Source organism: Onychostoma macrolepis, chromosome 12 (assembly GCF_012432095.1).
Source record: "Onychostoma macrolepis isolate SWU-2019 chromosome 12, ASM1243209v1, whole genome shotgun sequence".
In the NCBI taxonomy this organism is placed as follows: Eukaryota; Metazoa; Chordata; class Actinopteri; order Cypriniformes; family Cyprinidae; genus Onychostoma; species Onychostoma macrolepis.
In genome coordinates, this window is record NC_081166.1 from 27,663,143 (window position 1) to 27,689,641 (window position 26,499).

Here is a 26,499-nt window from a genome sequence, read left to right on the forward strand (position 1 = left end):
TGTGGGTTGGTTGGGTTCTTTTGGATTAGTGCTGGGTTTGTTTGGGTTGGGTTGATTTGTATTGAGTTTGGTGGGCTCCTCACTAATCTACAGTATCAATCCTGCAGCTTGTTATCAGAGCTTGTTACAGAAAGTGCTGATGTTTTATGCATGACTTGGAATGAAGAGAGTTTTTCATGCAAATGCTCTTGTCTTAGATATTTATTGTCTTTGAGGAATCCATACGTCATGTGGGAGAAAAATAAACCATTTTGGGGAGCAGCATGTTGGTATAGAGACGAAGCCACTTGGCATGTCATTGAACTCCAGCCAGATACTTCATACCAGCAGATTATTCACACGTAATGGAAATGAATATGTCACACTGTGCCACACTGATTAATTTCTCTATTTTATAAGATGCTTCCTTGTACTCAGTAAACAGCATATAATGAAGCTGTTTGATTGTGTCTCCTGTGTGGTTTGTTCATGGTAGGAAACATAATATATTTACATTAATGGTCCTCAAGTGACTTTTTGTCTCCATCTTTTGTGGTATATCAAGTGGCCTCATACAGTAGCAAAATTGCCCTTAAAAATTGGTTCAAGTTAAACTGCATCAACATATTATATGACATACACAGTTTTGTATTGAAGCATTACCAGTCCAACACATTATGGATGTGTTTCTGAAAGCATTTGGCTTTGCGCTATATTGTGAATGTAGTGATGGCTGAAGCGGTTGCAGACGTTCGGTTGCGTGTCGTGCCTGACAACGCTCTTTAACCGTGACCGTATTGACAACATCCAACAACTGCAAGTGCCTCGGTGCTTAAATGATATTCATTGCTGAGTAATGTACTGTAGCTGTAGGGCCCTCACTGGCAGGCTATAAAGCAACTTATGCTATTTGAAAAAGCAGTGCATTCAATATGACAGACAATAAATTATGGCTTTATCATTCGTCTCTTTTATTTTATTATGGTAATGTGCTAACACTGCCCTCACTTCCCCATGCTACAAATTGAATTATAAATTGTGTCAGTTCACATTGAAAGATGACTTTCTCTTTCTCTCTCCTTCAGATGTAAATACCATTGATTGAAGTAAAAATGGACAGTAATCTGATTGTGGTTGTATGTCGGATATGCTGGACTGTATAGCTGCTTCTCAGAGCATTAATCTCAGCACGAAACAGACACTGGCGCACTGCTAATCTCAGATGTGCATGAGGAGGAAAAGAATTTACAAACCCCCTACCAACAATGCTTTCATGAATACATTAGCAGATGAAAGGCAAAGCAAAGGAGGAGACATGAATTACAATACTGTTTGCAAATGGCATGTTTTGTGAGTGAATGTATGCGTTTGTGATCACGTCAGGTCAGTCTCGTTTCTGAACGGCTGACTTTTATATGAAACACAGCCACAAAGGACCTCGCATAAAGAAACGCCTATATATGGATTAATGTGGATTACCATCAAGATTTCATGAGCTCCTTCCAGACTGAATAAGCTGCTGCCACACAAGGAGACATTAACCTCTTCACAAAACGTATTATTTCACACTTAATGGCTCGAGCATATCATATTTGGGAAGTGAAATATAAATAATATCCTTCCCAGCACACTTTCTTGACCTTACGAGCGTAGTGTTTGACACCTGCAAGGCAAATGCTGGTTTTGGTTTGTAATCTATTATTCATATGGAAGCTGCGGGAATGAAGACAGTGGAAGGCAGAGCTCATCCCACCCCATCCATTCTCACTCGCAGCGGAAAAGCACACAAATGCAATGAGAACGGAAAGTGCCGTTCCATCTGCATTCAGAGTTAGACTCATCGATCTGAGCTCCGGGCTCACGTTCAATTCTGTATGTTTTGGTGCTTGGGATCCAGTTAGCTCTTTCACAGATTTCTGTGGTACCTGTAGTCACCATAATAATGTTGGTTGTCTCTGGATAGGCCTATATCAGGGTAAATGACATGACACTCTATTAAATTATTCTAAATGTGCAATTTGTACATACTATAATTTGAATATAGCTCTTTCACGATAAGCATGTTTTTAATTTCTGAACTAAAATTCATTTTTATATATGTCAAATATGTCAGAGTGAACTTGTTCTCCTGTGAACTTGCTCTTCTGTCACTTAAAAATACATTGAGCTTAATGTTAATGCAAAGAAGAGCATGATGAATAGAAAGACGCACTTATCCATTGGCCCAAAGCTAAAACGGAAAAAGCAGTGATGAAATAGTGAAAAATTACATTAAAATTTAGGTATTTCAAAAACAGAATAAACAAATTATCGGTTGTTGTAATTTCAGTAGCAGACAATTAATTAATTAATGCAATGTATTTATTTTTAGTGCCTTCTGGGATGCAATAACACAAAAACATCACAGAATCAGTGGCAAATTCTAATATATACAGTATGTGTCTGTATGAGTGTGTGTGTGTGTGTGTGAGAGAGTGTATGTTTACGAGAGCAGTAAAGTGTGTCCATGAGGCTTTTCCGTGCCAGCTGTGTGTGGATAATTGCCTCATTATGGTTTTCATTGGTGCCCATTTTGAAATTGCACAAAATGTGTGAAAGACCTGGGAAGGACATTGTGCTCCCTCTAAAAAAAATCACTTCTACGCCTCCTCTTTGGTAAACAGGGCAGCTAGTTTTCAAATCGACTATTCTCATGTTGCACAGCAGCGTTCTCTTCTGGTTAATGCATTTATATAGGTGTTGCAGGAGATCTTGATAAGTTTTGTAAGCATGACCTGTGAAATGGGCAGGTCTGTCATTCCGAACATCCATGAAGTGCTCGTTGTGTAACTCTCATCCTCTCTGAGCACTAATAAACACAGGCCTAGCAGGAGCTCATGAGTTCAGTCCGACTCCCACTGAGACTCTAAATGCTGGATATGTAGGCTAATGGATGGAGGGTCCTTTATGTCATTCTCCAGCACAATGAATGCTTCAGACGGGACACTTACAATAGCCTAGATTTGGAGAAGTTGAGTGCCATTAGATGGATCAACGCAGTCACTCCTCAGGGGAAGGGTTTTAGAAAATCTGTTTTAATGGTTTTCATTTTTGATAATCTTATACATGCAAACAATTATACGCAAGTGGGTTACACTTTATTTCCATAAACCGCTTTATACTTTCCACTAATTTGAAGTAACTTTGCATCTATATCTCAACTAACTCCGATTAGAGACTAGGGTTCAGGTTAGTAGAATAAGCTGACATGTACTTGCAAAATTCCATATAGTCAGTAGAATGTACATCAAAATCAAGTGTTGGCAGATATTAGACAGTCTACTGATACTCTAATAACTATTAGTTGACTTGGAGTTGCAAAAGTCCTTGCAAACTGAGTCTGAAATGCATTTCGTATGCATTTTTTCTCAGCTGTCATCCTAAAAATTCGTCACACACAGAAACCTTGCACACTGAGTCGTGTAGTTTGAACACACGATGCATATTAATTAATCCATTGCGAAAAAGATGTGCAAAACAGTACTAAATGCAGTCTTCAAGCAGTGAGCATGATTTTGTTGTTCTCTTGATTCTTAAAAAGAGAAAAAGAAAGGAAATATTGGGTTCATCCAGAGTTCCACATCCTTATTAAGGAGCAGAGGGATTATCACGGGCAATTCAAAGTTTAGGCTACTGCAGGATGTCAGTGGTTCAGTTAGATGCTTTGCTAGCGATACTAGAGCCATATATTAAAACCCCCCCACCAATTTCTGTGAACTCAGTGTGCAAGGACCTTTACAGTGGATAATACAGACGAAGTGGATTAACTTGACAATTGGCATTCTGGATTTTGGCCTTCGCTTGTACGGTGGCTCTGAATTGTCAAAACACCTCTCAAAATGCTTGCTACGGATGCGAAAAATGCAGAAAATTGCACCCGGTCCAATTTTTTTTATGACGGCTGAAAGTTTTGGAGCCAGTGTGTAAACGTGATCGACAGAGTGAGGTCGTATTTATTTTTCAACGTGCAAAAATTTTCGGACTCAGTGTGCAATGGCCTTTAGTAGAATGTCTAAAGTGGACTACTGAAATAAAGTGCCTTTGTAAGTACATTTACATTTAGTCATTTAGCAGATGCTTTTATCCAAAGTGACTTACAAATGAGGACAATAGAAGATAAAGATGGAAGAGATGTGTTTTTAGCCGTTTCTTGAAGATGACTAAGCATTCAGCTGCTCGGATTGAGTTGGGCAGGTCATTCTACCAGGTGGGAACAGTTAATGAAAAAGTCTGTGAAAGTGATTTTGTGCCTCTTTGGGATGGCACAATAATGCGTCGTTCACTTGCAGAACGCAAGCTTCTAGAGGGCACATAGGTCTGAAGTACTGAATTTAGGTAAAAGGGTGCAGAGCCAGAGGTGGTTTTGTAGGCAAACATTAATGCCTTGAATTTGATGCGAGCACCTATTGGTAGCCAGTGCAAATTGATGAACAGAGGTGTGACTTGCGTTCTCTTCGGCTCATTAAAGATTAATCTTGCAACAGCATTTTGGATTAATTGTAGAGGTTTGATGAAATTGGCTGGAAGACCTGCCAAGAGAGCATTGCAATAGTCAAGTCTGGACAGAACAAGAGCTTGAACAAGGTGTTGTGTTGCATGTTCCGAAAGAAAGGGCCTGATCTTCCTAATATTGTATAGAGAAAATCTGCAGGACCGGGCAGTTTTAGCCTTTATGTTTTAGTTTTTGTTTCTGGCTGTTTTTGAAGGAGTTATGGTTGATGAGTCTAACTGGAAGGTGAAATTGTGATGAAGTGATGGGTTTGCTCAAAATACAAGCAGTTCTGTCTTAGCTAAGTTGAGTTGAAGGTCGTCGGATCATCAGGATGGAATGAGAGGTAGAGTTGAGTGTCATCAGCATAGCAGTGATATGAAAAGCAATGTTTCTGAATGACAGAATCTAGTGATGCCATGTAGACAAAGAAGAGAAGTGGTCCAAGAACTGAGCCCTGAGGCACCCCAGTAACTAGATGTTGCGACTTGGATACCTCACCTCTCCAAGGTACCTTGAAGGACCTATTTGAGAAGTAAGACTCAAACCACTGGAGTGCGGTTCCTGAGATGCCCTTTCTCAATAGGGTTGACAGGAGGATGAATATGAGTATAAGAGTGTGATTTTACATAATTCAACACAAAGTTAAAATAAAGTAACTTACATTTTAGACAAGTTCATTTGTGTACATTTTGTGTACAAAAATATTTTCAAAAGAAGCCAGCCATCAGGCTATATGTGTCATAAGTGAAACATGAGTATACCGTTCCAAGTGATCAGTGCAGTCTAGATCCAGATAGGTTTCCGGGTTTTCATTCTCACATATTCTGTTTTAGAGGGTTGGAAACACAGATAAGCAAAGTGCTATTGATATTAAATATTAGCCACCTGACCAAATTTATTTGTATAAGACAAAAGTGAACCATTAAAGCTCTCAGTTCAATCTGAATTCTCTCAGCAGAGCTGTACAATATTTATCTAAAAAATGAAGATGTGCAATATTAACGCTGAGGTGATGGCACAGGATGAAAAGCCTCAGAAAGCAGATATGAGGTGACGTCGGGAAGCGCACAGGGCAGTCAGTAATGGAGGATAAGAGAAAAGAGGAAATCCAGACGGACCTCACAGTACGGCTGAGAGAGCTGGATGTATGTCATGTTAGCACTGTGTCCGATCTGTTGGGACTTTGCCGCTGTGTGGAAATGATAGCTGAGTTTTGCTCTATGAAGAATCGAAGGTAAATTCCATTGAAAATGGAGGCGAAGAAGAGCCTCACGGAATTGATGCATAATAAACACCTGTATACATTCTTAGATGTACATAATATTATTGATGATTGCAATATTATTAATGAGTTTAATTTGAATGTTTGTGGTAAAAACTGTCAGTTTTATAATAATGCATTTAAAACTGTAGATGTTCATTACTCCCTCTCTGAGGATGTTCCAATCCTCTACGACATTCTTTTCTCTGTGTCAGACAAATGATGATATTTTGAATGGGTTTGGAGTAAATGATGACAGACTGATGAATTCTGATCTCTCACAAGTATGTACATTTATTCATCCTGATTATTAATGGATCACTTTTACAAGCATAAAATATCACCTTGATCCAGAGACATTATTCCAACACACATTTTTAATGCTGAACGTGTATTGCAATCTTCTGAACAAAATGGAGTGCAGACATCTCAGATCTGTCTGTGGGAGGATGTTTGATGTCAGATTGCGTCCCTCGAGTGCTCTCCTCCGCTCTTCCTCTGCTCCTCTCTCAGTCGAGGTGACCCCAGTAGTCGAGAGCAGCAGAGACACAGAGACAGATCTACATGGAGCCACGTCCACTCAATCTCTGCCGCAATCGCCACTGAACCCCTGACAAACAGATATGATAATGCTTGCAAAGATAAAAACATATTAACTGATGTCAGGTACTGAGCATGTAATGTGGATTGTATATGAATGGCTAATATAGACAAAGCAGGTGTTTTTATCCTTTTCTTTCATCATGAAGATGTTTTTTAAGGCCCGTTCCCACCCTGTGTTTCCAGACTGTCCTCATATTAGCAGATTAACGCATTCTGATGAAAGCAAAATATATGATAATGAAAACTAGAATTTTGTCTTTATTATCTCTTTATTCTTTACTCGTTATTTTTAGATTTTACGTTGCATAATGGATTATTAAGTAGCATTGAGGAGTAGTATAGCGCTGATAATTTGAAAGCAGTTATTTTTCAAAAATAAACACCCTAATTAAAATAAGAGAAATAAATAAAATATACAGTAGTAATGTTAAATTAAATTTTAAAAAGGTTTAACACATACAATTCATTTATAAATAACGGGATTCAGAGATCAACACATCCACAGCGGTTCTTTATATTCTCAGTAACCTTTTCTCATACCGGTATATTGAAACATGTGTTTAATGCTTAGTTAATGCATCACGTCTCAGACGACACCGAACTGATTAGCTTCCTGAGTGCTGTGCCGCTGCGCTATTAATATTGTGTCTGGCTCCTTTAAAATCCTCTGAAACAGATCCTGCCTCCCCTGAGAGCGGTAACAGCACACCCAATGTGTGTAATCACAGGTACAGACATCAAAATGTTGTGAAACTTTTTCACTTAGCTAGAGACACAACTTTGAAGCTCTGTGCCACAGTTATTATGAATAATGACAAAACAAATAATAGTATAATGATGAGAGGAATCGGTAAAGCACAATTAAGGGACACGTGATTCATTTTTAGTGAGTCTATGAAGAATATTAACCTGTGACAATATAACCCATGCAATGTCAATTTCATCATCCACATATTAGGCATAATGCATGATCTGGTTTCAGGTCCTAACAGCTCACGCTAAGTAAGTGTGAATGCCGAACACGTATCTCAAACTCATCTCCTGGAGACGGAACAGTACAAGTGCAATTATCATTTAATGTAATTACATTAACCTTCTGATGAACGGCTCAAAGCGCAGGATCCTGCTGGCTCAATGTGCATTGCGATCTCTAGCTCGTGCGAAAAATCCTATCTGCGGCGCTAGAGTTTCACCAAGCCAGATTTCTGTAAGAGATACAGCAGTGAAGGCAAGCATGAAAACATTTAATTAAAGCCGGTGAAGTCAGTCACGCATCAGTTATCGGGAGCCCAGGGGAGAGGTGAGCGCTGGATGAGAGCTGTGGCCCGTTTGTCGCTTCTGTTTGAGGCCAGCAGATTCACAAAGTTATGAAAGAAGTTTCTTCTAGATTGTTTTTGGTGAAAAATACATGCATTTGTGCTTTCAATGATCACTTCCCTGTTTAGTATGAAGAATCCTCATAAGGCATAGCAAGGATTTTGTCCATTTTCACCCAATATATTAACAGAGTGCAATTAATGTGATCTAAGTGTGATATTTATTTGAGACCTATTGGCTCATACAACCTATGTAAAATTAATATCCATTTTAATGGAAGTCATACAGTACTGCACAATGAATCGTATTTAAATCATGATCATGATTTCTGTTTCTCCCGAATTATTAAGCATAATCATCTACAAAATTTGCTCCATTGTTATTTATCCTGAAAACATTTAATTTTAATGTGGCATTTGCGGAAAAAGTGTTCATGAGCTGAAAACACAGGCAAGTGTTTTAGTTTAGCGATCTCTGAGATATTCTGCTCAAATAAAAGTATATAAAAATACATCCAGTCTGTTTTCTTTCACACAGGTGTTTGCGTGACAATCTGTAAGCAAACCATGCGAGTTGACGTTGTCTTTATCTGTGTAATTCATTGCAATAAAAAAGTAACTAATTGCATTCCTTAGTTACTTTTTATAGATATTAATGCACTGTTACTTTCTCATCTGGCCAGGGCTTCCTTGTTTGTTTTTAATATAAAAAAGTTCTATTTTTAGCAAATGTAAAAGCCCCTTCACACCTAAAGTGAAATGAGTAAGTCTCAGGCTGAAGGAAATGTAAATTCAAAAAGCTGAAACAAACCTTCATTGCAGGAAGAATAAGACACTGGAGAAGAAAGTTCAACATTTTCTTCTCAATCACAAAAAAAGAAAGAAAGAAACACAAATGCTATATTTATCTAGAGTAATTTTTGCTTATTAGTATGGTTGAATTGGATCATCAAAAGTGAAATGAAATAGGATTAAGGATGCTGAAGTTGCATCTCACTGTTTTTATTCATTTTGAGGAATGCTGAATCTACTACTGTACTGTACAACTATAGTTTACACAGCGCACACAACTCCTCTGCACTGCCTACCCATTTCTCTCAACATGGGGACAGGAGTGCTGTCAGTCAATAAATGGGAAAACAAAGTAACTGGCATTACTTACTTGAAAAAGTAACTCACATATTTTCCTGTAAACGTGGTACTTTAATAGTTACTTGAAAAAAGTAATCTGATTACGTAACTCGTGTTACTTGTAATACGTTACCCCCTACACTGGTCTTTATTTGTGATACAGTATGTGAAAGTGCAATTCTGATAAAATGTTAAAAAATATTGAAATGGCAATTATTGTAATGAATAATCAGGGTTATATTTTTGTGATTAACTTCATAAACATTATTGTGCAGCCCAAAACTGGCAGGAGCTAAATGTATTTATGAAATGGCAGCAACATCATGCATTCTCTGCCCAAATGTCCAGTTAGACAAACTTATTTTGTGAATAAATAAATGATTTATTCTTAATTTGTACTCATCATTATAAATTGACTTTCTCTCTGCTGGTTGGTTTGTGTAAGAGTGTGAGAGGTGAGATTGTTTCTCTGTTATTTAGCAGCAGGTGGGTTTCTCCTCCACACGGATAAAGGCTGGTGGGTTTTTAGCATCTCTCCTCTCATCTTTTAGCTTGCCCTTTCTCCACATTCGTGTGCTTGTCCAGATGTATTTATTTACCGTGTCTCGAGTGCAGTGCGCGCTATCAGAATGTTATTATCTATCATGCTCCACTCACTGAGTTAGATTGCGCCTTTCAAAACAAATTACCTCCAGTGTCTTGAAGATTAATTTCATAGATTTTCCCAGTTGCTCTTGGCCTTTGAGCTCATTATAATTTGTTTGAGGATTTCGCAATTTTGCTTTTCTCTCCCCCCCGTCTCAATGTGTGAAGACAATGACATTATTAAAGTATCCTGCTGTTCAGGTCTTTCCATGATATATGTGCTGTAAACGTGCCACCCTTGCCAAAAACACTGAATCTCCGTCGGTGCGTTGACCTAGATGGCAAACCATTGGTTTCCATGGAGCCCGTATGGATGTATTCACGGACATTATTGACTGACATGCATCCTCTCCATTACCAAGCATGAAAATATAATGACTATAAGATCATTGCAGTCCTGACACTGATCAATAAGAGGCACAGAGTCTTAAAATACAGGCAAATTTGCTAAACAGTTGCAGGTTTTTGTGTTGAAAAGTGTTTCAGTGCATCTTATTCACCAACCACCCACTCAACTGACTGTTTCACTTAAAAAGCCTTGTTCATAGAGTTTATTTACTTTAGAATTCTTCATATGTGTATTCACTGGATATACCGTACATATTTGTCCATTTTGAGTTAAAGAAGCAAAATTGAAATTGCATTGTCAGATTTTATTGCAGATATGAAATGTAGTCTTGACAAACTGTCTTCAAGTAGATGGTTCACATTATATGTGAACACACTGAATGCAACCCTGATGACAACCATTATTAAGTCAAGTCAAGTCACATTTCTATAGCGCTTTATACAATATACATGCAAACAAAATTCAATTCTACTCTAAAGCAGCTCTAAAAAGACAATAGTCAACAGTCATTATTCAGCTGAAATCAGTTCATTGTTGATTGAGTTCAGTTACTAATATAACTTAATAGAACAAAAGTAGGTTATACTTTTTTTCAATAATCCACTTCAGACATTCTACTAACTGTAATTAAAATTTGCAACTACATGTCAACTAGCTCTCATTAGAGTATTAGTGGACTGTTAGGTTAGGGTTCGGGTTAGTAGAATAAGTTGGCAAGTTCTTGCACAATGACCTATAATCACTTGAATGTCCATCAAAATATAGTGTTAGCAGATATTAAGCAGACCGACAACTAATACTCTAAAGACTGCTAGTTGACATGGAGTCACTTAGTCACTTACTTAAAGTAGGATGTCTAAAGTGGACTATCAGAATGAAGTGTTACCAAAATTTATTCTGTGTCTACATACAGCTGTATTTGAATGCGTTTAAGGGCACTGGTGATCAGGAATTACATATTATTATCATTGTATGTGATGGACTGGTTTATTTGAAATAAACTGTTTTCCATCACTAAAAGCTTCAGTTCCAACACCAAGTCTGACATGCATATATCCAGATGCACAGTACGTTCAGTTTAGGGATTCACCTGACTGGAGATCCCAGTGAAACTCTTCATCAGAGCCAGATCAGTCATTATAAAGCATACTAGACATGCCATCTGGTACTGACTCTTATTTTGGGTACGTTTGCGAGTAACATTTTGATATTTACGTGCAGCAGATTTTGATCGGTTTCGCTGTGGCATTTGTGAACACAATGTATGTTTCCCAGACACACCAATGTTGTGAGCATGTTTTCAGTGGCTTCAGAATGCCTGTGTGTGACCATTGTAAGTGTGTTTTAGCCTTGGGGATTGATCGAGACGCAGGACAAATATCAGAGGTGGAGGCTGCATTATCTGCATGATGGATCTGAAGGACCCGCTGCGAGCGGTGCAGCCAAATCAATGTTTGGAATTCAGAACGACTTTCCATTCATTCTTAAACACCTCCTTCTGTGTGACTCACATTCTTCATGAACAATACATTAGAACCTTTAAAGACTGAAAGCCTGTTTATATATTTAACTTTATGAGTCCTAATTACAATTAAAGAGTCCAAATGTTGTGCAATTTATTTTTTAATTTCCCTCTCAGACTAGCTGATCTATTCATGGCTGCTTAAGTCGACAATTTAGCCTTTGCAGACTGAGTTGCATTGTTATGCATTGGTTGTTTTTATTGTTTTCATTATCTAAATTATTGCTTTGACTTGTCTTTCCTCCACTTCCTCTGCTGCCGCGAGCTTCCTGTCTCATGGTTTTGTCTGACTTCAGAGCGGCATTGTCTCTTAGGCTCTTACATAAGGGTTTGCACAAGCTGTGTATGTGTGTGTGTCTGTGTGTGTGTGCAGACATGCATGTTGTTTACAGGAACGTAAGGGTGTGTATAAAAGTGTTCTTTCACATTTTCTGTTGTCTTAGCAGTTGATAATGTGCTAAAGCCTGTTTCCCCATGAAGCAGCAGCAGCACTGAACACTTTATTTCCCACAACATGTAGAATTTAGTCGATTCCTCTTGCTGTCATTCCAATTCATATACCATTTCCACTTCCTGTGGCATTTTAAGTTCACATTCACACACAGTCAATTCTTCAGTTCTGTCTTCAGTTCTGCATGGTTGCAAAAATCACCCATACAGTATGTATGCAACAAGCACAAAACCAAATGATAGACAAAGAAACTTGATTTTATCAGAGCTATTGAAAAGAGATACAGTGCAGAGCAACAACAACAAAAAAATCACCAGACAGCAGTCATAAATGAAAATATTTAACCCTGCGTTCTGTTTTGTCTCTTTTGTTCGTGAAAAAGATGGGAAAATTGCATCTGCTGGTGAATATGTCAAGATTTTAATTTGATTTTCTCCTCTATTATGCAAACAAATTCTTATTCATAAACTCGTTTCTCTCAAGACATGACACGTCATGCCTAAATCTTTCATTTGAACTCAAGACAGACAAAGTTTTTGTTCGACCTTGACTTTTTTGGGTCAAGTGCCGATTGAATTTGGTACATACTCAATCTCAAGCAAAGGAAGAAAGATCTTTGATAATGCAGGCAGGGGAAGTGATGCATGGGAATGTGTCTGGTGATTTTGCACTGTGACTATGAGAGTTTTGTTTTGCATGGCAACAGCTCTCTGATCAGAGCAAAGCAGAGATGTTAGGACGTTTTCCAGACCCTTAAGCAAAGACACACATGCATTAGAGCGACTTTTATTTGGGTGGTTCTCAGATTTCAATGACAAGCTCGTCTCATAACTGATGATGTATTTGGAGAGGTCAGATATGTGCTTGTTCATTTGGCATGAGGTTTTCTGATCGTGAACAACAGTTTAGTGAAGTCCAGCAGGCATAAATCAACAGAGGAATGACTTTCATGATCAGTAGTATCATTTCATCCGCTTCCCATGGCCTTTTCCCTCTATAATGAGCTTGTCAACAAGCAAAAGGCTCTGATTCCAGGAATTAAAACCACCTTTGTACATTTGATCATGGAACTCCGTGGAAGGCGTGAAAGAAAATTCACCTTCTCACATTACGCTAAGTTTATTTCTCTTATCCGTTCGTCTCTGCTCCCTGTCTTCTCTACATTCTGCTACTTTCCAAGAATAGACTTTTTCCACTGTCATCGTACACTGTTATCTCTGTGACCTACCAAAAAGTATCATAATATTCATTAGACATGGTTGATGGTAATATCATATTATTTGAGGTACCATATAAATAGTATCATTACTATGTACCATACTATGACATTGCAGTACATTCTGTTCCATGGTTACTATTTTATAATTTGTGTATTTCTGTTGTATGTTTTTGTCTTTATATTAGTACAATATTATCTTTTATTATTACACTCTATCATTAGGATTGTAATACTGACATTACATACCATGGCATTTTATCTGATACCGTCACTGCACACCGTATAAAGTAATAGAGTCAGATAGAATGACATGCTATGTACATGGTTATCGAGCGCACTTTAAGGAATCATATTACCATGGCACATTTAAAAAAATAACACTGCTTTTTTTCTTTCTTTTTATTTTGCAAGATAGCTTCCGTAATTATTATTATTTATGGTTTATTACTATTGTTATTATTATTATTATTAGTAGTAGTAGTAGTAGTATTGTAATAATAATATGATTTTTGTTTTTCAAAGCATTTTATTTTTCATATATTTCATATTTTTCATATTTTGATGATGAATTTATAGGCACATTTAGATTTTGGAATAAAAGTGGCAGGAGTTTGAGCCTCTGTTGAAAAAAGAAGAAAAAAATCTTAATTTTGAAAGATTTTCCATCCCTCTTTTGTTCCCTATTCATGGAAATTGTCTTCTGTAATCAACGATTTTTATGCCGAACACACTGATTAATGATATCAGTTTTCCGTTAGTTGCTGAAGCGTGGAGTGTGTTTCTTTCAGATGAGCTTCAGATTGTCACACTTTGCTGTCAGGATTTACATACATGCACATATTCATTACAAAGGAAAACATTTCTGCACACAAAATCTACATAGTTAATATATCAGATCTGCACAAACATACCCAATTAAACCGCTGGTGTTTATTATGCAGAAGGATCAGGCAGGATTCACGCTGTGCTTTTCTGACTACAATGAATCATCGCAACCCTGAACCTATTGAAATTCCTGCAGGCCGGAGCACTGACTCTCTCTGCTGTCTGGAAACGTGCTGCGCAAACAGCATCTAGTTCTCTAATGGAGTCTAATACTAGCTTATCCAACAAATAACCAAGCGAAAAGTCAATGAATGAACAGAAAATGCTAATGTTAATATCACACGGACAGATATAAGCAATACAACCGTCATACAGTACGTACAGCTTCTCCTCGGTTCTACAGGTACAGGCACACAGAGATTTGATTTGTTAATATGTTAACAGAAGTGAGCCTCTGTGCTCGGAAACAAAAGGCCTCCTCTCAAGTGAACTGCTGCCCGAGATGTTTAATTAATGTGAGTTATTACTCCACCCGAGTGCTTTTCACAGCAAGTGTTGATTTTAGACACTTAGGATGGTGATGCAGAGACAAAGAAAGCTCGTAAATAACAAGCTGCATTTCTGTAACTGACTGCAGTGAGACTGGCTTGGCTTTGGTTACTGATGCGTTCGTTCACAGCAGCACAGTGCTGGGAATACACACACCAATGGTTATGCTGTGCCTCTTCTGTGTTTGCATTCTCAGAGCCAGTTATATCTTTAAATTATTTATTTGTGCAGGTTTTACTTCAATTTGATGGTCATAAATTCCCTCTGTGTGGATAACATGTCAGTGTTTTTGTTATGTTGATGCATATTACTCTTCAGCATTTTTGCCCTTCAGGTTAAATGGGCATTTTACACCAACATATTTTCGTGCGTGACTGTTTAAGGCAAAAACAGTAGTTCTGAACTATTTTTAGCCTTGAACTCTCAAATGTGAATCAAATGTAGATTCTTCAAGTGTTTCTCAGTATAAGGATTCAGAAATGATCAGAATCTGGGTCTGTAATATTCCTATGGTCATTCAAATATGTAAAATAACAGGGCATGTTAAAATTGTGATTATCAGGCTTGGAAAATAATAACACCGAAACACTGATGCTGTAATAATGTTGTTTGGGAGGATTGTTTTACTTTACCTGTGGATACACCCAAAATGTAAAAAAAAAAAAAAAAAAAAAAATACAAGATGAAAATGAAATCCTCTGAACTAGAATAAAAGTGTTTGTAATATATATATATGTGTGTGTGTGTGTGTGTGTGTGTGTGTGTGTGTGTGTATAGTGTGATATTTTATATATTTACCCATTCCAATGATTAGTACTCAACAAATAAATTGTGTAAAAATCATTATCCATTAAAATCATATGATTTCATTGGCTGAAAGATGTGGGAATCCTGCATAAATGCTTCTTCGTCCCAATTGACCTCATTGATTCCATTCGAACTACTCCAGGATGCTGTGACCTGTTCATATGAAAAGCAAACAACTCCTGCAGTGCTCTTGTAGAACTGTTTATTCTTGGTCACAATCTAAATGAAAATCTCTGTGAACTTCGACTGCTGTTGTTGAGAAAGAATGAGTCCATTGGGCAGTTGGAGTGACTCTGTTCTGTCAGCACCTCAGTGACATGTTTGTGGAGCTCGTCTCATTGGCGGTCTGCTTCACTATCACAGCGCCAGTCTGACTGCGGCTGTTACTGACAGCGTCTGAATCCAGTTCCATACTGACAGTGTCTGTTACTGACAACAGTAGAGAGCAGATAGGAAAGCATTGGGTGGAGAGAGGGGAGCGGAATCAAATTCAGGTCGCAGCGAGCACAGTTGTGCTATGTGTCAACACACTAACCACAAGGCTATTGGCACTGACTAATCAAGTCAGTTTCTGACAGTGTCTGTTACTGACAGCGGTTGAATCCAATCTGAAACTGACAGCGTCTGAATCCTGTGTGTTACTGACAGGGTTATACTTTATTTCGATAGTCCACTTTAGACATTCTACTAACTATAAGTAACTTTGTAACTACATGTCAACTAATTCTCATTAATTTGCAACTGCATGTCTTCTAACTCTCAGTAGCATAGGTTTAGGGTTAGTAGGATAAGTTGACATATACTTGCAAAGTTTCTAATAGTCAGTATGTTGTATGTTGTGGACCCATCAAAATAAAGTGTTGGAAGATATTAACCAGACAGTCTACTAATAACTGCTAGTTGACATGTAGTTGCAAAGTTACTGTTAGAAGAATGTCTAAGGTGGACTATCGAAATAAAGTGTTACCACTGACAGCGTCTGAATCCTGTCCGTTATTGACAACGTCTGAATCCAATCCGTTTCTGACAGCATCTGAATCCTGTCCGTTATTGACAGCGTCTGAATCCAATCTGATACTGACAGTGTCTGAATCCAATCTGTTACTGACAGCATCTGAATCCTGTCCGTTACTGACAGCATCTGAATCCTGTCCGTTATTGACAACGCGTCTGAATCCAATCCGATACTGACAGAATCTGAATCCTGTCCGTTACTGACAGCATCTGAATCCAATCCGTTTCTGACAACGCCTGAATCCAGTCCGTTACTGACAGTGTCTGAATCCAATCCGTTACTGACAGCATCTGAATCCTGTCCGTTACTGACAGCGTCTGAATCCAGACTGATACTGACAGCGTCTGAATCCAGTCTGATACTGACAGCATCTGAATCCAGTCTGTTACTGATAGCATCTGAATCCTGTCCGTTACTGACAGTGTCTGAATCCAATCCGTTACTGACAGCATCTGAATCCTGTCCGTTACTGACAGTGTCTGAATCCAGACTGATACTGACAGCGTCTGAATCCAATCTGATACTGACAGCATCTGAATCCAGTCTGTTACTGACAGCATCTGAATCCAATCCGTTACTGACAGCGTCTGAATCCAGTCTGTTACTGACAGCATCTGAATCCAGTCTGTTACTGACAGCATCTGAATCCTGTCCGTTATTGACGGTGTCTGAATCCAGACTGATACTGACAGCGTCTGAATCCAATCTGATACTGACAGCATCTGAATCCAGTCTGTTACTGACAGCATCTGAATCCAATCCGTTACTGACAGCGTCTGAATCCAGTCTGTTACTGACAGCATCTGAATCCAGTCTGTTACTGACAGCATCTGAATCCTGTCCGTTACTGACAGTGTCTGAATCCAATCCGTTACTGGCAGCATCTGAATCCAGTCTGTTACTGACTGGGTCTGAATCCAATCCGTTACTGACAGCATCTGAATCCTGTCCGTTACTGACAACATCTGAATCCAGACTGATACTGACAGCGTCTGAATCCAATCCGTTACTGACAGCATCTGAATCCTGTCCGTTACTGACAGCATCTGAATCCAGACTGATACTGACAGCGTCTGAATCCAATCCGTTACTGACAGCATCTGAATCCTGTCCGTTACTGACAGCATCTGAATCCTGTCCGTTACTGACAGCATCTGAATCCAGACTGATACTGACAGCGTTTGAATCCAATCCGATACTGACAGCATCTGAATCCAGTCCGTTACTGACAGCATCTGAATCCTGTCCGTTACTGACAGCATCTGAATCCAGACTGATACTGACAGCGTCTGAATCCAATCCGATACTGACAGAATCTGAATCCTGTCCGTTACTGACAGCATCTGAATCCAATCCGTTTCTGACAACGTCTGAATCCAGTCCGTTACTGACAGTGTCTGAATCCAATCCGTTACTGACAGCATCTGAATCCTGTCCGTTACTGACAGCGTCTGAATCCAGACTGATACTGACAGCGTCTGAATCCAGTCTGATACTGATAGCATCTGAATCCTGTCCGTTACTGACAGTGTCTGAATCCAATCCGTTACTGACAGCATCTGAATCCTGTCCGTTACTGACAGTGTCTGAATCTAGACTGATACTGACAGCGTCTGAATCCAATCTGATACTGACAGCATCTGAATCCAGTCTGTTACTGACGGCATCTGAATCCTGTCCGTTACTGACAGTGTCTGAATCCAATCCGTTACTGACAGCGTCTGAATCCAGTCCGTTACTGACAGCATCTGAATCCTGTCCGTTACTGACAGGGTCTGAATCCAGTCCATTACTGACAGCATCTGAATCCTGTCCGTTACTGACAGGGTCTGAATCCAATCCGTTACTGACAGCATCTGAATCCTGTCCATTACTGACGGTCTGAATCCAATCGGTTACTGACAGCATCTGAATCCTGTCCGTTACTGACAGCATCTGAATCCTGTCTGTTACTGACAGCGTCTGAATCCAGTCTGTTACTGACAGCGTCTGAATCCAATCCGTTATTGACAGCGTCTGAATCCAGTCCATCGTTGAATCCAGCCTGTTTGCTGTTGAGCCAGAGACACAGCCTCTTTTTTACACTGACAGTTTTTACACTGTTATTGATCTGATTTGAAGCAGCACTGAACTGTATTGACACTGTCATTTAGAATCGCTTTACAGCAGAATCTGAACTGTCTCCATAGTTGAGTTTCTATAATTGATTCTACTATTTTCCTGTTTATCACTGTAAAGCTGCTTTGACAGTCTGTGTTGTGTAAAATGCTACAGAAATAAAGGTGTTTAGACTTGACGCACACATTTGAGTCCAGCTCACATTTTCCCCATTGTTTCCTGTTATGCACCATTTATACAGCATTTGAAATGCTGAAGTCATGAAGTATTCTTGCACAGAAAGAAAAAGCTTGAAAAATGGGTTGGAAATGGCTGTGTTTTCATTCTTTTGTTAAATATAAGGTGGATTGAGATTGTGGTTTGGTGTTTATTGTACATGCTTTAAGCCAGATCACCCATTCTCCCCATTCCTTGTCCTTTGTATACAGCTCCATCAATAAAAATGAACAAAAAGGCCCAACAATGATATGTAAGCAATTAAAACAGCAGAATTTGTCATTAATTATTTTGCTTACATGGTTTAGTAGTTCTGTCAGTGACAGATTGTACTTTTACACCTAACAGAGCATCAAACTCGTCTACATGACAAAAAAAAACACACAATAAAGAAAGATGTTTTTATCACTTTCTTTGCCCTCAGTAACAATGAATTCTACGAGTTTCTCTTGCATTATTCCCTAGTATGTCATAAAGTTCAGTCATAGTGCACAGTGGTCGAAGATACTGAGGATGATTGGTGAAAAAATCTGATATGTAATCAATAATGATGGATCAAAGCACTACACCTCTACTAGCCTGTGGTCAGAGCGCATTACTGTTTGCTACTTCATAGCATCTTTTCATCTCCTTCCTGGTGGTGCTTCTCTCTGGTGATTATTAATCACTAGAAGGGACGGTGTTAGTCGAGCTCAAAGCTCTGAAAGAACTCATAAGGTCTTTAGTGAGATCTAGTCGGATGAACGCTGACTTGGATTTGATATATAATCAGTTACATTGTATGTATGTATGTATGGGCGGATGTGGATAACAGAATGTAACGGGCATTGCGGCTGCAACTCAGAAAAAGGATTTTTCTGCCCCCTCAGATTTGATGCATCTCACAGTGAATACTGAAGTCAACTATTATCCTGCCACGAGCAGATTACAGGCCTCTCAGAAATGGGAACTGTACAAAGAGACGGCGAACAATACTCAAATATTTTCGAGAGAGAAAAAAAGAAAAACACTTGAGGTGGGAGGCTTCACTCATCAATGACCTGCTTTGTGTTTGTCGGTTTTGGGTGAAAATGTGCATCTAGTGTATGAAAAGGCAACAACATTTTTTTTACGAATGCACAGTTATTTTTGTGTTTTCCCCCCCAAAGTTACTCAAATGCTCTCAGCAACAATTGCAGCGTATTTGAAAATGCATTCATCCGAGTGACGCATTTCTTTCAGTTCCATTCTCTCTTGCAAACGGCACGATGATTCACTCCGTCCTAATTAATTTCGTCTAGAGCCATTGTTTGCCGAGCGGAAGGAGAACTTGGTCAAGAGCGTCATTATTTATTGTGATGAGCGCTAGCCTCCCTTTGCTTTGCTAGAAATGATGCTGGTGTTAAAGGTCTTTGATGTGTTGACTCACCTTGACTCTGCCTGGTTGTGTCTTCCAGGGGAGAAGCACTGGCCGGTTCGGTCTCAGAGTCATCATGGTAGGAACGCTGCTTCTGTGTAGTTGAATGTGTTTCTTCCCTCGGCCTCGGCCTCTGCCTCTGCCTCTGCCCTGTGTCTGTGTTTGTGGTGGATGTGTAAGTCTGTGTAACCTCACTCCTCACCATGTAGCTCTGATTAGATCATTCTTCTCCTGCTTAATCTGCACCCCTGTAGTGTCTTTGTTCCTCTGGATTCTCTGTTCCTCCATTGCTTCGGATTCAGAGTGCCTCCGACAGACAGAGGAGCACACATGCTAGCGCAGGGATAAAGACAGTTTTGAATGATGTTACTTCTTATTAATTAAAGAAGACATCAGAAAAATCTGTGCTTATCTCTGTGGGCGACGTGATGATGCTCCTCGCGAGAAGATCTTCTGCCGGCGTCCTCCAACCTGGTATGTGCAAGCCGAAGGGTCTTTTTATGTGTTTTGTACATGTTTTCTTTTTGTTGTTTTTCTTAAAACTGTTAAACTGTCATTATTACATTTATGAGAAGTAAATGAATAAAAAGAAATTAAAACACATTGGAAATGCTCTGCAGGTACGTTCAGTGCTTTGATGTCCTGTTTAGTATGGAGCGAACGTGTCTGGGTCAATGTCCATGAAATTGCTGAAATGTCTGTGATATTGCTAAATGATCCAGCACAGAGCTTTCCATCTTATCCCGGGAGAGAAGCTGTATAGTGACTCAATCAGTATGAGTTTGTCAGTTCAGTACAGCTTTAAAAGCAAATACACAAGCTTTATTTACCCATCAACCTTCTGCTTCAAGAGCCAAAGGTTACTGTGTCTCCAAATCCACAAGATAATGATAAGGAAACTCTCTAGTGAAGAGGATACAATGCAAACAATGATTTCCTTGCGCAGTATTTTTGTCTTGTTTTCCAGTACAAATATCTAAACATTCTTAAATCAAGATACATTTACCTGAGTAGCAAAACGTCTTAAGATATTTTGTCTTGTTTTCTGAAAAATGTATCAAAATGTATCAAGGTTTTGCAGTAGTGTGTTTAGCCACCATGCAAAGCACGCAATTACGTGGGGCCCCCGCGATTTCTCCCGCTTCTCTAAAAAAATATGTCTTGATTTTAAAGGGATAGTTCACCCAAAAATGAAAATTCTGTCATTAATTGCTCACCCTCATGTGGTTCCAAACCCGTAAGACCTTCATTCATCTTCGGAACACAAATTGGGCTATTTTTTAAATCAGAGAGCTTTCTGATCCTGCATAGACAGCAACACAACAACCACATTCAAGGCACAGAAAGATAAGGACATTGTTAAAATAGTCCCTGTGACATCAGTGATTCAACCATAATTTTACGAAGCTACGAGAGTACTTTTTGTGTGCAAAGAAAGCCAAAATAGCGACTTTATTCAGCAATTTCTTCTCTTCTGTATCAGTCTTCAACATTCATTCAGAGAGTACCACGACGCATGCATGTGATGCTGCTGATGCAGGAGCCGGCGTTCTGACGTAGAACCTGGAAGCACTGCGCCTTGTTTGCAAGCAGAGAATGCACAATACTGTCGTGAATGTGCGGCGGAATCTGACATGGACAGATTTTGATTTCTTTGTGCACAAAAAGTTTTCTCGTAGCTTCGTGAGATTAAGGTTGAACCACTGATGTCACATGGACTATAGAGTCACCCTTACTATCTTTCTTGAACAAAGCAATATGAGGGTAAGTAATTAATGACGGAATTTTAATTTTTGGGTGAACTATCCCTTTAAAAATATTTAGATATTTGTACTGAAAAACAATACAAAAACACTGAGGAAGAACAGTGTGTGGATTGTTATCAGATGTCATACGGTGCTCACAGAGAACTCGATTGCAGCTCAGTTACAGCATTATTTATTGCAGGATGGGTCAAACTGTGCGCTTTAGCGGGGAATTGCATTTTCATACATGTAGGACTACTATGACATTTCACAATTAAATGTTAACCGTTTTTGTCAGTGGTTAAATGCCAAACCCCAGTGGCTTTCCGGCTCCGAGTTTGTCAAAAACACAGGAGAAGGGCAAGCGAATTGGTTTCAAACTGTCATCAAGCACCACCGGGCCGGACCTCGTCCCCCACAAGACTATATCATTAGTGCCCTGTTTCTAAAGCAGTGTCATAGCTGTGCATTTTGAACAGGTGCATAAACACGACCAACTTCTGGAAGGAAATATGACGTTTTCGTACTCGCCCTCCCTCCCACTCGTGTCTCAATCCCTTCCGGCCCCTCATTAGTCTAAGTAGCATCACCTCTGGAGAGCGGCAGGCTCGAGTGGCTTTTCCAGACTATACGCCGCTCTCGTCAGGTTTTTATCAGGGACTATTGGGTTTCCTGTCATACGAAGCCAGATATTTTAACAAAGGAACTCAGACAAGCAGATGTATTTGGCTGTGCTATAAGATGTGCTTGGCATGCCGAAAGCTTACTGACCTAAGATTTTGGCACGATGTATTCATCAAGGAGGCAGAAGCATGTTGTTAATTCTCGTCAACACAGGGCTGGACCGGATGAGACAGAAGGGAACGAGCACTAGAGGCTACACAGCTGTTCATGCAAATGTTCTCGCATGACCTTGTTTACTTGCTACTTCTTGTTTTTTTGTTTTTTTTTTTGCAATAAATTTTTGATTTGAACTTCATTTCCACAATCATAGGAAATGTTAATCATGCCGTCATCATAAATGAATATTTTACTTGTTTTTTATTCCAGGTATTGTTTAATATCACGTCTCACGAGATGTAATATATTTCTGCTGTAATTGTTCCAGTGATTAAAACTCCTTATTGTGAGATTTATTATAAAGCACGCCAACCTCTTGTGAGCTCCTTTTACGCTAAACCTGGACTATCCGATGATAGTGTAAAATGAAACGCACCCACAAAGATCTCATGTAAATGCGATGACAAACAGCAACCCCTTCTGATGATGTCGATGCATTTCATTCTCTGGAGAAAAAGCAAGAGAAATGTCAAATGACTGAATCATTGCTTGGCCATCTGGACATTACTATTCAAACTGGAACGAGAGTGTTGTTGTCAGGTTATATTAGATGTGAAACAGGAGTATGTGCAAAGTGACGATTCATCAGCTGTAGGCTCTAGCGTCGCTACGGTTTCGCTTTCAAAAGGCCAAATCAACAACATTTGTGGCGTCTGATTCATACAAAGTAAATTTCATTGCAAACCGGGGTGGATATTAAAAATGATACACAGCTTATGACTTCTAAAAGCGACCACACTGCTGTTAATGTCAGTGAGTCGCTCCAAACAGCCCAAGATAACAATAATTCTCCACGCGTTCTCTGAAATCATCAGCTTTTAAGCTATTAAAAGGTAGTAAGTGTTCTTTTATGCTATCATAAACTAGGCAAAACAAACATTACAACCTGCTGTCTGCTTTAGAAACAAAACTCGGCAGAAGTACTGGAATAAAAGATACCGTTTCACCTAATTGAGTCTGATATCAGAGAAGACCTCAGACAGCATTGCGCAGCCTCTCCTTGAGCTGGAGTGAAACTCTTCATTAACCTTGCGACGCATTACGAGCAGTCGGCTCGAGCCCCTTCTTGTTGACTAAATGACCCTGAGAGACTCGGGCCGAGCGAGCCTAAATTGGCATGTATGCTGAGAGAGAGAGAGAGAGAGAGAGAGAGAGAGTGACTGGAGAGAGCGCAGACCTCCGGCCCGCAGCCAGACTTCAACTAACTGCCTTCTCAAAAGCAACTAATTGGTCCCCAGATTAAAGCAGGATCATTGAACTGGACGATGCTTCTTATTAATTAGAACTCAAGACTAAGCTTTGAGCTCCAGCTTTTTATCAGTGCTGTTGTGAATGTAGTGGACCTGAGATGTTTTGGGACGTGTGTGCCTCCTAAGCGCTCCTTAACTTTTAGTTGTCAGTTTTAATAAGTTGCTGTAGACAGTGCAAAGGAGAACTTCAGACTAATTCAGTATTTCTCATCTCAGACCCTGCTGCATTTAAAAAGAAAAAGGAAAAAGGAAACACATGCAACATAAAACAATAAAATCATGATTTTAGCTCACTTTGATTCCCTTTTGACATGTATTATTCCAGAAACAGGATTTACAGCCAGTGTCCATTAAAGTCCTGGGGGTCAAAAAACAAATGCACTACAATTCAGATTAAATATGTGTGTGTGTGTGTGTGTGTATACACTGAAGACTGGAGTAATAATGTTGAAAATTCAGCTTTGATCACAGCACTATATTACATTTTACTATATATTCACAATATTAGTTTTTTACTGTTTTTTAGTAAATAAATGAAGCCTTCAGGTCATTGCACACTGAGTCCGAAATTTTCGTCCGGAATTTTCGCACGTTAAAAAATAAATACGACCTCACGTTGCGTCAATCACGTTTACACACTGCCTCCGAAACTGTCGTCCGCAATAAAAAAATTCGGATCAGGTTCGATTTTCTGCGTTTTCGCATCTGTAGCATGCATTTTGATGGGAAAGGATGACGAATACGAAAGAAAAAAAAAAAAAAAAAAGGAAAAACCTATGCGAAAATTTCGGACTTGGTGTGCAATGACCTTTAGTGAGCAGGAAAGATTTCATATTGACCTCAATTTTTTTATTGCTATTATAGGAGTTTGAGAATATAAAATATTTTCTACATATAACAATTTTTTTATGCAAATGTGCTTTTTATGTTATTAACGAATATCATTGTAAAGTGTATTGGGATTTCATAAAGTAGCTTGATTGGGGGTCTGGGGCGGCCTGTGAAGTTTAAAGAACTAAAGTGTCCGTTTTACACATCTTACATGTATTTACTATTATTATAACAATTAATTATGCATAATTACATGCAAGTAACCCTAAGCCAACCCTAATCCTAATCTTAACCATATGTGACACTGGACTACAAAACCAGTCTTAAGTCGCTGGGGTATATTTGTAGCAATAGCCAAAAATACATTGTATGGGTCAAAATGATCGATTTTTCTTTTATGCCAAAAATCATTAGGATATTAAGTAAAGATCATGTTCCATGAAGATATTTTGTAAATTTCTTACCATAAATGTATCAAAACTTCATTTTTGATTTGTAATATGTATTGCTAAGAACTTCATTTGGGCAACTTTAAAGGCGATTTTCTCAGTATTTTGATTTTTTGCACCCTCAGATTCCAGATTTTCAAAAAGTTGCATCTTGGCCAAATTTTGTCCAATCCTAGCGAATCATACATCAATGGAAAGCTTATTTATTCAGCTCACAGATGATGTATAAATCTCAATTTTGAAAAATTGACACTTAAGTTTGTGTTCCAGGGTCACATATAGTAAGTACATGTAGTTAATTAATATTACTCAGTACTTAAATGTATAATTACACTGTAATATCTATATTGTATATACAGTAAACACACTACAGGGAACCATAGCTACTGGGTAAAAACATCCCTATCTCATTGAATAACTGCAACGATTGACTCCATTCTATCGAAACAGGGGTCTTCGCTCATCTGAGCTCCATGACAGATGTAAATGGATGTTAAACTAGTCACTCTAATGCATTTTTAAACAGGCACAACAGCAGATATCCAGACGAGCATGACGCTGTGCTCCCTCAAGTATTCATCCATTTATCACGGTTGCTTCATGAGCCCATCTTTGCCAGCTCAGAATAGCTGCCATTCATCACCACTCAGCACACCGTGGTCCTCATGCGCGGATGCTGTGGTCCATCTCAGCCCATCACAGAGCCGTCGTGCCAACCGCATCAGCCTCCCGCCGCGCTATACACACGCGCACAGACTTCGTGACAGATGACAGAGCAACTTTAGTCCTGTTATAGAGCTCCTGAAAGCAGGGAAAATAGAAATGTCAACTGGTGAAGCAGCCTCAACACATTTCATTGATGTGCCAATGATTATGAACTCTGAACTAATGCACATCGTCATATGCAGCGCGTCCATTATTGCTGCAACTTGTAACTGCAACCGCCAATTTAGTAAATTACACATTTTGCTTTTCTGCAGCTGTTGGTGAGTGATAGAGCATTGCATCGCTGAGATTATGGCCATCATTCAATAACTGTGCCTGCATGAGCGATTAACAAAAGTGGTCATTCTGCCGAGTGCCAATTTGAAAATATACAGTTCCCTGTCAATGGATAACACATAATTAGTGTTTTCAAGTATCAGTGATCTTGTGTAAACATTGTGTAGCTAATTGAGTTCATTTTATATTTTAGAGTGATAACAGTAAGCATTTGACTTTTATTAACGAATTGGTAACACTTTATTTTGATGGTCCCTTTTGAACATTCTGTTGACACTAAATAATGTTGCAACTACATGTCAACAAACTCTCATAAGAGTATTAGTAGACTGTCTGCTTCATATCTACTAACTCCTTATTGTGTTGGGCTCCCAAAAGATATTCTACTGACTATAAGTAACTTTGCAAGAACGTGTCAACTTAATCTAACCCTAACCCTACCAGTCAAC

General features: G+C 39.0%; 1 protein-coding gene across 7 annotated transcripts in view; it reads left to right on the forward strand.

Annotated features, from left to right (window-relative positions):
* Nucleotides 1-26,499, forward strand: part of LOC131551172 (protein shisa-6) — a 53,376-nt gene that overhangs the window by 18,233 nt on the left and 8,644 nt on the right. For 2 of the 7 annotated variants that reach the window (XM_058793911.1, XM_058793912.1), the window contains exon 5: nt 19,974-20,012. The exons of the other annotated variants lie outside the window; for them this stretch is intronic. In XM_058793911.1, the coding sequence (XP_058649894.1) occupies nt 19,974-20,012 (39 nt within the window). The remainder of the gene's footprint in view (nt 1-19,973; nt 20,013-26,499) is intronic. 7 annotated transcript variants of the gene reach the window in all.